Below are 16401 nucleotides of genomic sequence, written 5' to 3'. Positions count from 1 at the left end.
TCTTTGCCAAGTGGCTTTTACAATTTGCTCCTTACAACCATTTGTTAGTTTTCGAAGTACTGAAAGGGAATTTCTTATCTCGTCCAGCTAGAAACGTAACGTCCATGTTTTCCCGTGTTCCTTTCCGACTTATTTCCATTTGGGCAGAATTTTGCGGAGTAAAAACAGAGGCTGCAGAAGTTTGGGTTTGGGGATTATCCCGGGGGAAAATTCCCTTTTTTTTCTTCTCGTATCCTTGTCCCTGCTGTCCCGACTGACTTTTGTTTCGTACTCTGGTGAAATAATACGTCGGAAGCCACTAACCCAAAATAAAGCGACAGAAAAAAAAATCCTAGAAAGAAATTCCTAAACATTTTTATTCGATTCAACGAACTGCCTTTTTTTTACCGATATTTCACGAGGGGTTGACCAGTAAGAATTTTCTTGTACACTGATTAGGTAATCATTGAGTGCAATAATGAGTTTACCATGAGTACAAATGATTACGCTTAGTATACGGAATGATTACGACAAGTACGGTATAATTACGATGAGCAGAGTGACAATAATGATTGTGTCATGCAAAACTATAGACACGAAGAGACATCGAGATTACACATGAGCACAGGTAAAGCCAAGTGATTACACATGAGTACAGGTAAAGCCAAGTGATTACACATGAGTACAGGTGAAGTCAGGTGATTACACATGAGTACAGGTGAAGTCAAGTGATTACACATGAGTACAGGTAAAGCCAAGTGATTACACATGAGTACAGGTGAAGTCAAGTGATTACACAATGATTACGCGTGATTACAGATCATTTCGAAGGATTACAGAATGAATACGTAATCATTACAGTTAGGTTGTACACCAATTACAGCAAGTGGTTGGCCTCTCGATATTTCACCCCCTTTTTTTACTCTAGGCCAATTTGTATGTAGCAGAGGGTTCCATTTCAGTTCGCATGCTCTGTGTTTCCGAGTTTAGATGGATGGATTCGGAAGTAATATTATACGAACGTAATATTTTGAGGGAAGTGAGAATAAGGGCTGATGAATACAAAAACGTTTGGTATATTTTAGGCTTGTCCAAAGTTTTTCAAGAAATTTAAACCCTGGAGCTAATTTCAATGAAAAATGTAATAATATCTGTTTGTGGTAAAGAAAGACGTATATATCCAAGGAACTTTTTGTTTATATTTTATCCGTTGACGGTAAAGATAAGGGTTTAAAATAAAAAATATTCATATATTAATTAATCTTTATGGAAATATTATAATAACTTTCTATTTTTTAAGTTATAAACAATCTTCAATGAATCAAAATAAGATGAAATTGTTTACCCCAACTCGTGTTTAACAGTTTTATAACTTGAATCTCTTGAAAAATTGATCAGAGTCGTATGACAAAATGTGCTATTCACATTTTAGTATGGAAAATGAATAAATTTGAATTTTATTTACACCTAAGATTAGCCTACCGCAGTTTGAACCAAAAAGGTATCGAGTTTGTAGATACTAAATTTAGCTCGCGGACGGTGTGAACGACGGCAAATTGGGTTAATTTGCTTTGAAATCAACGAGGACACGTAATTTAATCATAGCAATTTCTCCCGATATTATTTAATTATCTAACTACTAGTCAGGGAGCGAGAGATATGGTAATATCGATCATATTGGGAAATAAACACACACAGGGTGTTTCTGATAAGTTTTCCCCTTATCTCCGTTACTTGTAGACCCGAAGACCCCATGTTCATTGATACTTTAAACTCAGTTTGACCCTAAGAACACACCCTTTAATTTATGACAGATTTATCTGAAACACCCTGTATTTGCACTGCATTTGTTTCCAATGCTCACGGACTATCCCCTCGATACTCGACGATGACGTCACATTTATATCCAACACGTATCGCGCCAGCAATAGGGGAAAATAAAATTATCTCTCGCTTCCATTCACGGAAGCCTTTTAGCCTATTAGAGCACGTTCTCTACTTGATTATTTTTCTAGCCCTTAAAATTGGTTTAACTTTTCACAAAGCCCGGCGTTTTTTAAAGAAAATATACGACGTAATGAAATTTAAAAGAATCCCCCGAGGTCGCTAACCCCTCATTCGCCTAAAGGGGGGGGGGGGAGAGATTTTTAACTTCTAAAACAAAGTTTGAGAACACCTCCGCTTGTTCTTGGTCTAGTTGTGATGCATGAGCAAAAATTCTTATGGCTGAACTCGGATCTAATTCTAATCAGTTCTCTCTGTCCATCAATGTTTGGGTATAAACATCGTACATCTGCACATATTTGGGCGATTGTTGCGTATGCATTTCAATATTTTCTCTTACGATCCTATAGTTCGGGATTAGACAATCTTAAGTAAACACAAGTGGGGAATCAAGAAAATTAAGGATTTTGATCAGCCGACTCCGGTATTCGACTATTGTCTTAATAGTTTCGAAATTGAAAGGGTTTGCGACGAAGTTAAATACCATTTTAACGCCAAAAGCGATATAGCCCAACAAATTGAAAGCTTTATTAAACGATCGTGGTATAGTCTCGTAAATGATTTTATAGCAAGAATTAATCCAAAATTTTGAATCAATTCGTCCATGAATACTTAGATAATATAATAACTGATTTATGTAAGAATTTTTGTTCGAAAGTAAAATATAGTCAATGTTTGGTTTAGGTTGCTATAATCCTTTAATTGGAGCATGAAGGGTTCAATCATGTTTGTTGTTTTTTTTTTATTTTTGCTTTAAAAATAAAAAGTTGGTTCAAAAACTGTGTGCAATATTTCTGTTGATTTTTAACCATTTTAAAATTTGTCGATATTAGGTTTAAAAGATCCACTATTATTACTCTATATTTATCAGTTTGCTTGCAAAACACTACCGATGATCTAATTGGACAAAGTTTGTGTCAAAGAACGTATCGCAAAAGGGTAGGCCTATATTACCAAAAACTTTCGAAATTCCAGGCTTAGCAAAATCGTACAATTGTTTTTCACAGTTTTCTCACTTTCAATACAGAATAAAAATGGTGGAAATAACTTTGAATCTTTTTGGCCTATCGACAACTTTGAAAATTGTTTAAAAATAATGGAATGTTTGACTAGTTCTAATTCCCCCTTTTTAGTAGGTATATTTCGAGTATATTTTAACTTTCTAAAGGTAATAAATTAAAAAAACAAAAGAATGTCAATGTGCCAATAACAATATTCATCGTGAGTTTATATTCATGATTATAAACTTGAATAAGGCTCGTTTTAATTTCTCTATAATCCTAAAGTCTATGGCTATTTAAAATCCTCTTTGAAAGCTTCACTAGGTATATAGTGTAGATTACGTCTATGCGATTATATTGTATCAAAGTTCGAAATGCTCGCTCCAAACTTTACCGAAGGCCTTTGCCCTTACGAAAGGGGATTTTAGAAATTACGATACGATTCCAGTTTCAGATTATATCAATGCTTTCGAGTGCTTTTTAGTACTTAATTTATTAATATATAGTTTGTTTCACCTTACGGGATCAAAAGGAACGTTTAACAATCATTTTGGAATTGTAAGGTTTAAGGTAGGCTACGTGAGTTGGGTTTGTTATTTTCCCTCATCGAAGCATTCGTTCGTGAAAAGGAGCAGTTTAGGATATCCTATTTTAGGCGGTGGATATAATGTTTGTGGGACAATTTGGGAATCAAAGTATTCTATGGAAATGGATGCTTAGCTATTAGCAAGAGTATATTATTATGGAGCGAAGTACATATAATCAAAATAGGATAATAGAAGAAGGATAATACTCTGTATCCTTTTAATACTTTAGTTATGTAACATGATTCTTCTCATGCTCATGCAACCCTTTTTTTATTTTTTTTTTGCTCTCATGAAATTTCAGATGAGCATCGCATAGTGCTAGTGTGAATTTTATAAGTGTTTGGTACTAAATCCTCAGAAATCAACCCACAAACCTTTGCCAAGACGGGCTTGTGGAGATTTTGGTCCCACGTCAAGACAATCACGTGGGACAAAAATCCACCAGCGCGTCTTGGCAAATAGTGAACAACTAATAGAGTAATGATGAGGAAACTATTTATGGTGTATGTGATACGGTTTTGTAACCTTGCTCTAAATGTTCTGATGAGGAATTAAGTTACAATTACCCTGCTTTGTGGTACACTTCTCTCGAAGAGAAGTATTATGTACTTCTGGCATTATTTATATATTTAGTGATACAGTAAAAAAAGCACTTCACGATTAAGTATGGGTTTCACTAAAGGAAATGAACTCTGATTTTGTCATCGTCAAATAATCATTTCGAAATTTTTTTACGTGTTGCATCTGGAGGTAATTGTTTATGTGGGCTTAACCTCGAAATTTGTTGACTAAAATGATGTTTCGATATGTAGAGTCGATTTAGGAATTGCGACGACAATTTAATCACGGTATATATTCAATTATAAAGTATTTAATTCGTACATTTAATTGAAATTCAAAATGAGTCATTCCAATAGTGTAAGAATTCCAATTAAAATTGTATATATTGATTAAGGATTATATACCAGTTTATACAAATTGATAATTTGACATGAGGAAATTGAAAATCGCCTTGAAATATTTGCAGTACTTACGGAGGAATTTCCTCTACCTTTGTTTCAAAACATCGTAAATCTCAAAATTTCACTTGGAAACTTGTTTACGTTCAAAATCTCAACAACTTATAGTTTTATTTAATTTCTAGAAAAGTATTGTTTCCAGGTAGCGAAATTCATCCGTCAGCTCAGGCTCGAAATAAGATGAAAAATATTGAAAAAGATGCGACTTACCATCGGCTAAGCAGTGTTGTAATAAATTAGGCCACAATCCCAGAATCACCAAGATAAAGGTGTTTCCAAGCATCATGGCTCTCGACATACAAAAAATGAGAGAAATTGGAGCGCTCTAATAGCTACCTGAAATCGAAAAGATGACCCAAGATACGATCAGAGCACCGCTTCATTACTCCAACGTTAAACGCGAATATCTCCCCCCTTTTTGGCGAAAATACGTTGGCTGTACAAGGACCCGTCGACCCACCAAACGCGTAATGATCAAACCAAAGAAAACAAAACAACACAACTGAAACACTTGTTAAAATATTTTTGGCACAATAAACACGATATCCAAATGGCGTCTCTTCTTATAGCGTTACATAATCCTTTTTTTGAAGAAAAATGTTCATCGGGGAAATGATCTGTAGGAATTTAAGACCGAAACTCGAAGGAAAATGGTAAAACGCGTGCCGAGCTTAGCTGACCGACCAACTCTACAGCGTGCACGGCCCGCGCGTTTTCTTCAAGCTCCACGATCCAGAAAACTCTTACGTGTGGAGGTCCGCGTGTATGAATTTCGTGCGTTAGAGCTCCCCGAAAGCTAGTTCGAGCCCCTAGAACGCTGCCTTCCCCTCAAGCAACGCGGGCACGAGGCTGCAACTAGGAGAAGCAAACCTTCCCGTTTGCAAGCACTTTGAATCTCTTTCTCTCTCCGGCTATCCCGCAAGGCTGCAACGTAGTGCCAGAAAGCGGAACTGTCGCTATCTCCCAATGAGACTCCGCTACTACCTACCCTTTTCCCTTCTTCTTTACTTTTCCTCTTCCCCCCCCCCTCTTTCCCGCCCTCTACGCCTTAATATTCGCTCCCCTACACACCCACCTCCTCTTGCCATCGTTTTCCTATTTCTCCTATACTTGGCAGCACGTTACGGAACAGGGATCGGCTATAAAGGTTTTATGGCGTTGTGAATATGTTAAGAGAAGGAAATTACCTAGATGGGGTAAAACAGTAAAGTGATGCTAGAAGTTCCGAGCTTGTTTGCGAGAAAGGTGAGTATTCCCCCCCCCCTATTTTTTTTAACGAAAAAGTGATTGATAGGATGGGGAAGGGACGATCATTGAAAGAGACGGAGTTGTGTAGGTTCCGGATATGAGGATTCAAATTTAACTTCTTTTTTTAATATTTAATCTAGTTTAACTTTATCCTAACCAAGTTTCGTATTTGACTCGTAGCTAGACCATGTTACTGACTATTATGAACAAAATACTCGAACTCCCAAATTTATCTTAGAATCTTACTTAAATATATCAGAAGCCATTCACTTAATTAACCTCTACCAACACGAAACTCAGCACGGCAGTAAAAGTTTAACCATTCCCGAAAATTTCTTTTTCCCTGGGAAAAAGGCATCGAAAACAAAGATTATATCTAGCATCAGCCTTGATACAGGATGAGAAAGTTAATGAGGTTAAACGCCGCTTTAAAAATTCATGCCCACAAGTTAATTAGAGCGGATGGAATGACGTCCCGCGTTCTCCTTGGCTAAAAAAGAAGAGCCTCGATTGCCCGACACAATACGTGGAGAAAAACCAGGGAAAGGCTTTGACCCGGTGCATGCTACTTACCTATTTCCCTAATCAAAAAAGTGCTTGGGCTTATGGCTGGAAAACAATAGCTACAGGCTATGTTTACGAGTGGGAAAGTTTTATAGCTAATAGTTCTAAAAGAAAATCCCTTAAAAAAACTGGAGACAAAGGAAAAGGATGGTGCAGGGCTGAATGACTCGCCAGAGGGGTATAGTACTTCAAAATTAAATTCCGTGTCTACAGGCAACTTAGTTTAATTTAATTCAGTTTCTTGATACGCTTTTCTTAAATTTGATTGAAATACTCCGGGATATATGTTCTTGCCATTATCGAACTGTAATTATTCGTAGAATTTTACTTAATAATTGAAAATTCAATCTATTTTTCAAGTGTTTAACCCCTCGTTTTCAGAGCTTCGGGCTTTTCTTTTCCCTATGGGAATTGGCGCGATGCGCGTGTCGCTGATCGTCCACCAATCAGCTGGAGTGTTCGTCACGACGTTGCCATAGAAACCCAATAACAGCTTCCTGAAGAAAAGGGAAAAAGCACGCGGCTAAAAAGCCTCGGTGCCCGCATAGGGAATAGAACCTTAGAAAATCGCTCCGGAAAACAGGTGAAGTCGACCAACAAGCGCCTCCTAGCACCGGGATGAGAAGGTAGAGAAAAGAAAAGATTCCCTTCCATAAGCCCAGGAAGCTAGCTTACACGCAGATATGAAAGTATTACTACGCAACAAGATGGAATGATACTAATCCTTGTTTCACATTTCAGTAAAGAAGGCATTCGCATTGTTCAGGGGCGTCGAGAGAGTTTGTAGGCCCAGGGAAAATGGACCAAATAGGGGTCCCCTCAAGACAGCTCTACACGCGTCCTGGGCTCATAGAAGGTGTGGGCTGACTGCACCATTACCAACATCTTAAGACCCTTTAAAGTAAAAACTTTCCCTCAAGTTTCTATTTAGTCACATCACAACTTCACGATACCGTCTGAATTATTACAACAGTGCAAGAAGTAAGAGTAAGAGTCATAACCCTTGCACCGAAACCCTTGTGTGCTTTTTATTCGTATATTGTATGTATTATTTACTAATAAAACAAATATCTCTCATAGTCTACAACAACATCAACATAAAAGCCACAACATCCGTCGGTATATTGAAAGAATCCCCAAGAGACAATGTCTAAAATATTTTGTCGCGAAAGCGTTGTTTTCAGTTTATAGCAGCCGTAACGAGAATGTAGTGTTCCTATAATCCTATCGAAAGAACACTCTGGAATTTTATTATTTTTTCCTGACTTGGAGTAAAAAACAAAGTGGAGTGCAGCCTCAAGCACTCTTCAAAAATAGAGGGAAGAAGAGAAAGAAAAAATATGGGGAAATAGAATTAAGATGGAGCGAAGGATTAAATATGCACGGACTATTTTACATTATTCATTCGACTAAAAATAGAAGGAAAAAGAAATTCTCTGTATAGAAATTCTTTTAAGGGTTTCAATACATAACTTTCAGAAAATATATAATTTAATAATCGCTCAACAAAGTAGAAATCCTACTGCAATTTTGCAATAGGCTAAATTCGAAAGAAGTTGTACTTATTTCAAAATATCGCAAATGCAGGGTAAGATTACAATAGAGTGCTGTCAAAATCCAAGTCCTGATTAAACATAGGAAAGTTAATTAACAAATAAAGCTAAATTATTCTGAATGATAATTCAGTGGAAGATAGTTAAAAGGCGAGCAGAATATCCTAGTATTTATTCAGATATATTGAATTTCCGTCTATTTTTGGTACCAAAACATGTTGGTACAACAACTAAAACAACTCAAGTATAACTAAAACACTGAAAATCTAACCAGATTTTTATTTCATTCACCTGAAGAAAAAACAAAACGTGTTTTACCTTAAACTACAAATTTAAGAAAGCAGACCTCGTGGAACTATCTTAAATAATTTTACCAAACATCTTCCTTTAATTTAGGGTAAAATTGTGGGTAGCTTAGCTTATAAATAGCTGTACCGATAAGAAGCTTAACACGGTGATTTCGAAATAAATTTTGCGAGTAAAAAAAATCAGCTGCTTTAGCTCGAGGGGCTGATACGGGGATATTTCTTCTTTTTAGGAAAATACACCGATAATTTCCTTAGCGAGGAATTAAAGGTTAGCTGAAAGATCAAGAGCACTAAATCAAGAAATAAGGACCTTCGCTCTTGAAATATTCAAGAAAGCACCCACCCACTTGGCTTAAGGAAACTAAAACATCTTCTAGCTTATCCGGAAACTTCCTATTTCCAATGAAACAAGTTGATAAAGCAAGCAACAAACGCTGAACTGAAGAACGTTGTCTGTCACTGATATGATAAACAGTTTTGCGAAGACACAAGCTGATTTTAGAGATACTCTGCACATGAAACTACCCAATTCATCTCGAAATTTCGTCTAAAACTTTGTTATTGTCATGACACTAAAATTTATTCTGAAAAACATAAGTTCATAAGATTAGTCCAATAGGATTATCACTGGCTACTGTGAGCTTGTCATGAAGTGAAGTAGGTCTCGTAAAGCCACGCCTGGTGAGGCGCTGTCAAAGGCTTAGTACAGACTAAATAGGAAGATGGACTGCAAAACCGCTTGTTGTTAATTCACGCGTAGCTCTCTAACTAGCTCTCAGTGATTCTCTAGTAGTGTCATACTTATGGAACATATCTTATGATTCTTTGGTAACTTGGATGGGTTTCTACTCAGAAAGTCAATAATAGATACTTATAATCCTTTAGGGTCTACCAATGGAATAAACTAATACAGGAAATAATTTGATTTTTGTAATAACATAAGCTTCAACATGAATATAGGCGATACTGAAACCCATAAACTGTTATCCCTTTTAATAATTCAAGGAAAAGCAAAAAGAAAAAGTTGAGAAGAGCAATAAAAAAATTTACGATATAATCAGAGAAAAATTTTGGCTTCGGAATTTTACGAGAAAAAAAAAGAATATGTTTTTTCCCCCGCTGCGGGCCAGAAACTTATCAAAATAAGGCTAGAGTTTCCTTTTAATAAAGGAGAACAGCAATTTCTGGGCAATTAGACGGGTAGAGAGGGGCAACGGGTTTGCCAGGGTGCCGTTGGTAAGCTTATAGGTCTTCCTAGGACGGAGCTATTAGAGAAATAAAGCGCTTAACAAAACCCGATAAGGGAACGCGGCCAATTTTTGGTTTTTCGTTGGCAACGCTCAACTCCTATTATTAACCCGTGCGGCTCTTATTTTTGACCGTACGAGATGAGCAGCTGTAAATCTCTCCAGTTAGGGGTTTTAAGCCGGATATATAGGAAACTCCCATGAAATTAACCCCAGAGATAGGAGAGTTGACCATCGGTTCGGATAAGTTACTCGAACCTAAAAAGGTTGAACATGTCAACTAGATGAGATATCGTTAACTTAGATGTTTGCAAAAAAAATTTGTTTAATAAAAGTCCTTTCCAGAAACAGAATGAAGTGTTTAAATAGTACTTAGTACCACTTCATTCACTCATAGATTAAAATATGGTCATTTAAAAGTTGGATACTGCGTCACTCCACAACGTTACGAGTTTTCTAGGCAAAAACCAGTTTTCAAAATGCACTTAAAGTTACATATAGTAGCGTTGCTGAATTTAAATTACATCTTAGATGGTCTCAAAGCCTAAAAAGTGTCTAGAAAATCAGTAGACCAATGCACGTTCTGGCACGCTACATTTTTGAAACATTTATACAAGGTTCTGAGATATAGGTAGAGTCGCGAGCCTAAGGCTAAATTAGGAGACACTGGGAGGCACGTAAGAAGCAAAACTTTCCGCGTATCGTGGTTTTGGTTGTTACGAAAATTAAGATGGCCCTGAATACGTAATGTGTCCGAAAACTTGGAGACCGAAGGTTGCAAAGCGAGGCTAGCTGCAACGAGTCGCGCGATTATTATACTAGATTGTGAGTTTCGAATTAACATTTAAATAACCAGTTTAATAGTCCATTAGTCGTTTACTACCCCCTCTCAAGCATTCCCTCTCTTCTCTTGGCCTAAAAGGCGCGGGTCGCTTGCCTTGATCCATCACGAATTTTAACCCTAACGTCCCTGGCTCGCATTAATCAAAGGGCACTCTATAACTAGGGGTTAAAGGGAGGAGAATACCAGACTAACTCTTTAACAAATATCCCCAACGTGGAACAACAGTCACTAAGCGACGAGGTACACCAGACCATGGTTGACTTTGACTACAGTGCAAAGTGGTGTACGTAACGAGAACGACCGGTCATTTCGATGGAAATCACGTTGTACTTCCGAAATACAGTCTCTTTTTAAACGACAAAAGGCAAACACGATTCCCTTTCCGCGTTTCATTGAAAAGGTCTATGGGTATTTATATTCCTTGGGATCGCGTTGCTTCCTTCACAGGCACGCCAAACAACGGTGGCAGGTGTAAAAGCTCCATTAGAAGGGGGATGGTAGCGAGAGGGTTCAATTCGATCAACGGTGGGAAAAGACGACTGGCACACGACAATCCGGGACCCACCCACAATGGACCTTTTAGTCAGCAAAAAGGTTCGTGAAATAATGGCAAGGCGTCTTTATATTAAATCTTTGATTTTAATATTGGAGCCCGTTACGAGGATTTCATTCTAACCTTTGATTGATGATACGTTACGCAACGCGCAATGTCGATTGATTTAACTATACAAACCGCCCAAAGTAAGTCAGAGTATTTGTTAGAGTTATTGATCGGACGCTATAGTGACTCAATTAACTCCAAGGTTTATTAAGCATTATGCCTCCGATAGCTGAATATCGTCCACAAATAATGAATATTTCTGATTTAAACACTCTGTTTACTCAAAGAAGATTCTATCAAAGCGTTAGTATGAAACAAAATGCGGAAAAAAGTCTAAAAGGTCGGGGTATATGTCGTCCAATAGAATTTTATACCCCAACGTTATCCGCTTCACTCTGAAGCCTAACTCGTGTTATTCTGAAAGTTAATTGCTCTTGTCTTCTTTAATAATGTAGATGTTAAATATTATGATTCTCTGGAAATAAAATATAATACAAACATAATCCAATTTTATTCTAATTTAAGTTTCTCATTTTTAGGTAGTCATTCAAAATTTTGTTATTTTTCGGAAAAACCTCTGATGCAAGGAAGCAAAGCTCATCCGAAACAAGGTTGAACCTCCTTTTAAAACCGTTATCTTAATCCTTCCTCTCTCTTTCTGGGAAGAAACAAAAGGATTTGGGAAAGACTTTGAATAGGAGACGCGGTTACCTTTGAAAATGGCCTGACTGTAAACTCCTTTGTAAGGCTGCAGAATTCGGACGACAATCTCCAGAAGTTCCTCAAACGACTATACCCCAAAGGGAATAATTAAATTCAGGAAGTATTAAGGTGAAGAAGAAAAGTCCCGGACCGGATAGTGCCCATGAAAGAATACTTATTAAAATAACTCGCGGCTTCTCGACTCTATTTCCCAAATCCCTAGTCGCGGGCTTCCATGAAATGTTTAAAATACGCCAGTCTGCGGTGGACCCTTCATAACAAGATGGGCCAAACCAATTAAAAGCCAAGAGGATGAGAAGATAAGGCATATTAGGACAATTTTATATCTACTTGAATAAAAGAGACATTAACATCATGGTGGTCTACTATGTTAAATAATGGATTCGGTCTACATATGTTCGTTTCTTCGGCGTCATCTCTTGAAAGAAGGTGTTCTTATGAGGCGAATACTTCCTGAAACCGCAAGTTCCGCGGGGTCTGAAAATAATGGAGCAAAGTCCAAAGACAAAGACGAAAACGCTCTTCAGAAGAAGCTATCCTTTAAAAGGTATTCTCTTTGGGTATAGTTGGGGGCCGCCGAAGAAGAGGTGAGTCTATTAGCGAAGGATGGGTAGGACGCGAGGGGCGACCTAATGAAGATGCATGGATAATGAAAGCAGCACTGCAGCTCTAACCCCGACCGGGATGTGCACCGCGTGAAAGAAAGATTCCCACAGAGCACTCTAGCTTATTTTCTACAATCTACCGGGTTAGAAAGAGAGGTATCATGCTTCATAATCAAGCCGAGAGGGGAAGATGTGGCGGGAAAAACAGCCAGAGTTCATTCGTCAAACGGGTCTACTACAGCTATGCTTATCTACAGGAGGTTCTTTCAGCCTTCATCTTTCTCATAACCTTAGCTGGTCAAGGGCTAGAATGCGTTCGTAATATATACAGAAACACTATTGTATATTTTTGCGATTGAAGAAAACAACCAACCAAGAGGGTCGACGAAATGATTTATGGGTAATTACGTTCATGGGTTTTAATAGAGACATTTAGAGGGCACATATAAGCATACATTATGATCTACGTCGCTTCGAAAGCGCTATTCTATCAAGTCCACGAAGCTATACTGTAAACGCGACTCTTTTCTATCCTAAAAGGATGTTTTTTAAGACCATAAAACGCGTCAATGCGGAAGCTATTTGGTTCGGAACATATATTTTCCTTTTACCCACTTTGCGAAGGTACTTGTCGAAAGAAATATAAAGAAAAATCTCAGAGAAAAACACGTTTTAAAGGCTGCATTTACTCGAGAAATAAAAAATATGGAACCATATTTTTGACGCCAAGTAGCAACGATCGTGCGAAACAAGTAAACATGAAACGTTTTCTAAGACTATATGCGAATATCCTACAAACTCGTTTGCTGGGCATATAGAAAAAGTTATCGAATTCAAAATACATATCTTTGTCTATCTATATTATAGGTAAGGTTGTCTATGGCCTATTTGACATTCAAACAACGATAGTGGGTATAGTTCGCGGCTGAAGAGACACAAAGTAACTATCGTGAAGGGACAATTTCTCATTGTTTCGCGGGGTTCTGGGTCCCCGAAACTAACCAACTTCTCTCGTCTCGTTGAATATACTTCTAAGTAATAGAAAGCCTGGAAACAGGCGCTCAAAATTCGTAAATAATGCGGGTTGGCGCGACACTGGAGGGGGTTCAAGGGAGCCCTTATGTAAATGGTCCAAAAGGGTTAGTCTCGCCGCGTTAGAAGCTTCTTGGAAGAAGCAACCATTGGCTGTTTCGAGGAATGGAAACATTCAGAGATCAAACGCTGTATGGGTGTTAAGGCTCAATTTGCAATAAGTCAACAGTATATAATCGAATCACTATACGTCACTCATGGTAATGTCTAATTGAAACTTACCCCCGTTAAGATCCAGCGGTGCTATGGAGCTCTACGTCGTGACGCTTCCCATTATTTTCTCTAAACTAGAAGCTGTGATACGCGAGTGAAATATTTCGAAGCCAACTTCTTCTCCCCTTCCTTTTTCGGGGCAATTTTTTTTTCTTTGTTTCATTCCCAGAGCGATTATTTGTCAACGCGCCCCTCGGCCGAGTACGCGAGCCAGATTAATTGCTCGTGAGAAACGCATCCTGAAAGCTCCTCACGTAGGCCCTCCTCTAAAATTAGGCGAAAAGCCGCGATTATTTCGGGACTTTGCCTTACTTAAGCTTAAAAGCACGACGCGGTGCATGCATGGAGCTGGTTCCCTTGTTTTTAAATAGGCCTCTTTGGATTCGAGGTTTTATTAGCATAAGTAACGTATCTATCTTACGGCGAGTCGAAGCTTATTTTCCCAAAGGATTACTATAGGATTAAACTTGAAAACAAAAATAATAAACCATCGTTTCCATAGAAACAATACTTTAATAAAGCAATGATCCTCGAGGTTTAGTTTAAACAAACAATGGAAAATGTTGAAGTGTAAATATCTGGCGTTCGTTTTGTGTAAATAGAACAATAGATATTTACTGCAGATGAAATATAAACCTACTATACTGTATAGCAGAAAATACTGTATATTTATTTACCTTTTGATAAACCGATATTGGTTGTGGATCAGTCAATTTAGTTGAAAACCAAAATGATATTGAATAAGAAACATATAGGCAAAGAAAGGAATATCGTGTTATTACTTAGGAACGTGTCGGTATCAACAACATAGACCCATAAAAATGTTAACTTCTACCATTCTAAGATTAAATCCCACGTAAATGTGTATTGGAAAGTTTTTTAGTTTTGATAATGGATTTTAAAATAATCTTCAATTTCTGTTCCCCATATGTGAACTTAAACCCTTGGGCTATTCTGTGCCATACCAGTTAAGTTTCAAATTCTATGAAATCACCAATTCAGAGTCGCCTCTCTCGCATTCAAGGAGAACGTAACGGAAGTTGACTCGAAGATTGTTACGATTTTAATTTTTAAATCACGAACTGAGAAAGTTAGGGCAGAAAGTATATATGGAATAAATAAATTGGAGAGTCGACTCGAGTCATCTTAACGCGTCAAAATAACACGCCTGAACTGTCACGATAACGTTCAAATCCTTAACAAATGTCTCGAGGAAAGAAGGAAAAATTGTTAACACATCCCGAAATAATTCAAACACTCAGAACTTCTGATGAAAAAAAGGCCGTAAGCTCGAAAGACTAACGTTGATTTCCCAGAGCGTTTGTTTAATACCGTCAGCTTCTTGCAAATTCCCTCTTTTCTACTTTGACACCTAATTAGAATTCTGGCGAATATTGAAAAGGAACTTCTACATTCCATAAAAAAATATCGTTTAATCTCCACGGATAGTTTCCCAAAAAAAATTTCCATTTCGCCTTTTTTTAAAAGGTCATCTCTTATCGTAAAAAAAGTATAAATGACCTCACCGATGGAAACTTCCTTCACTCTTTTCTACTCCGGGCATATCAGAAGCGCATAACCATAAGTAAAATATTAGTGGACATTATGATTTAGAATACGAGAAAGCGAAGTGAAAGTTTCACGTATCGTCAGCCAAGAATGAAGAGAAAAAAACGACAGGTGCAAATTTACAACAAGAAATAAACTTCAGTGACTGAATCCACGGAGACTTGGGACAGAATAATCTTGTAATCCACTTTAATATAATTTGTTTCCCCGTATACGTATTTTATTCATCCTAATTGAAATTGGTTTTGTTACGAAAATTGTATTAAAGTATAGATTCTAGGTTTTTATTCAAGTTTTTCTTCCTTTTAGGTTATGAGAAAGAAGTCGTCTAACTTTTGATTCTAGCGTCCGTTGGGAACCGGAAATCGCTAAGCCTAGAACGCGTAGTTCTCTTGGCAAAATGTAGCGAGATAACTTCCGCCTCCTAACGGAGAGGAGCGATTGAATAATTTAGGGATCACGGGGAACACCATTACCCATTCATGTTTTAGAAGTAACATCGACCAAACTATCTACTACCCCTCTCTCCCCGTAGTCAGCTTCTTTCAACCACCTACTACATACGTACAAGGTTTGGAGCCATTATTGGTACTAGTTTCCCATCCTCTCGCGACCCATCCGATGATGGAGGGACGAGGAAAAGTGGCGTGGATAACTCAAGTCAAAAAGCAGTCTGCTTTCTAGAAGGATGGTAAAGTTGTCTGCTTTCTAGAAGCATGGTAGAGCTTCTGTTATATTTTTACAAATACAGTGTTGCTAAAAAAATGCGACATCTGATTGCTTATTTGTTTCAATTATTAAATAATCTAATGGTACAATAACCTCGAGGGTATATGTTTCAATGTATTAATGCTAAGTATAAGGATTTCAACGTTTCACGTTATGGGTTTCGGAACAAAATACTGACTGAACTGAAGTTGCGTTTCCTGTCAGCGAGACCATCCTGTTAAAAATGGCCAAAGACTATTCTATCCATTAAGGTACAGTTGACGTTCGCGGGCCGTATAAGATAGTTCGGGAGCTAGACAAGTCGAGCGGAAAAAGATTCCAACTCGGCTTTCGTTGGCATCACTTCTCGACGAAGAGAGTAAACGTGAGCCATAAGAGTTGCTCTAAAAGATGACGTTTTTCTCTTTCTTCCTTCATCTGGACATCTCGCTCCCGCGCTTCCCATATCAGCCTCTTCCCTTTTCGATAATATTAAAAACACGAGTATCCCTCGGGTAGTTTCAAGCATCCTCCAC

General features: G+C 37.7%; 1 protein-coding gene across 7 annotated transcripts in view; it reads right to left on the bottom strand.

Moving 5' to 3' along the window:
- Positions 1-16401, bottom strand: part of LOC149623626 (tyrosine-protein phosphatase Lar-like) — a 199741-nt gene that overhangs the window by 60334 nt on the left and 123006 nt on the right. For 5 of the 7 annotated variants that reach the window (XM_089852750.1, XM_089852754.1, XM_089852753.1 and 2 more), the window contains exon 4: positions 4801-4926. In XM_089852750.1, the coding sequence (XP_089708876.1) occupies positions 4801-4888 (88 nt within the window). In that variant the 5' untranslated portion in view covers positions 4889-4926. Of the gene's footprint in view, positions 1-4800; positions 5682-13597; positions 13772-16401 lie in introns of those variants that run through there. The other 2 variants (XM_089852752.1, XM_089852751.1) reach the window with 2 other exon arrangements.

Source organism: Phalangium opilio, unplaced genomic scaffold (genome assembly GCF_054372755.1).
Source record: "Phalangium opilio isolate 3A_F unplaced genomic scaffold, DU_Popi_V2 ptg000113l_1, whole genome shotgun sequence".
NCBI classification, from domain to species: Eukaryota; Metazoa; Arthropoda; class Arachnida; order Opiliones; family Phalangiidae; genus Phalangium; species Phalangium opilio.
This window is presented reverse-complemented; position numbering and strand designations above follow the sequence as displayed.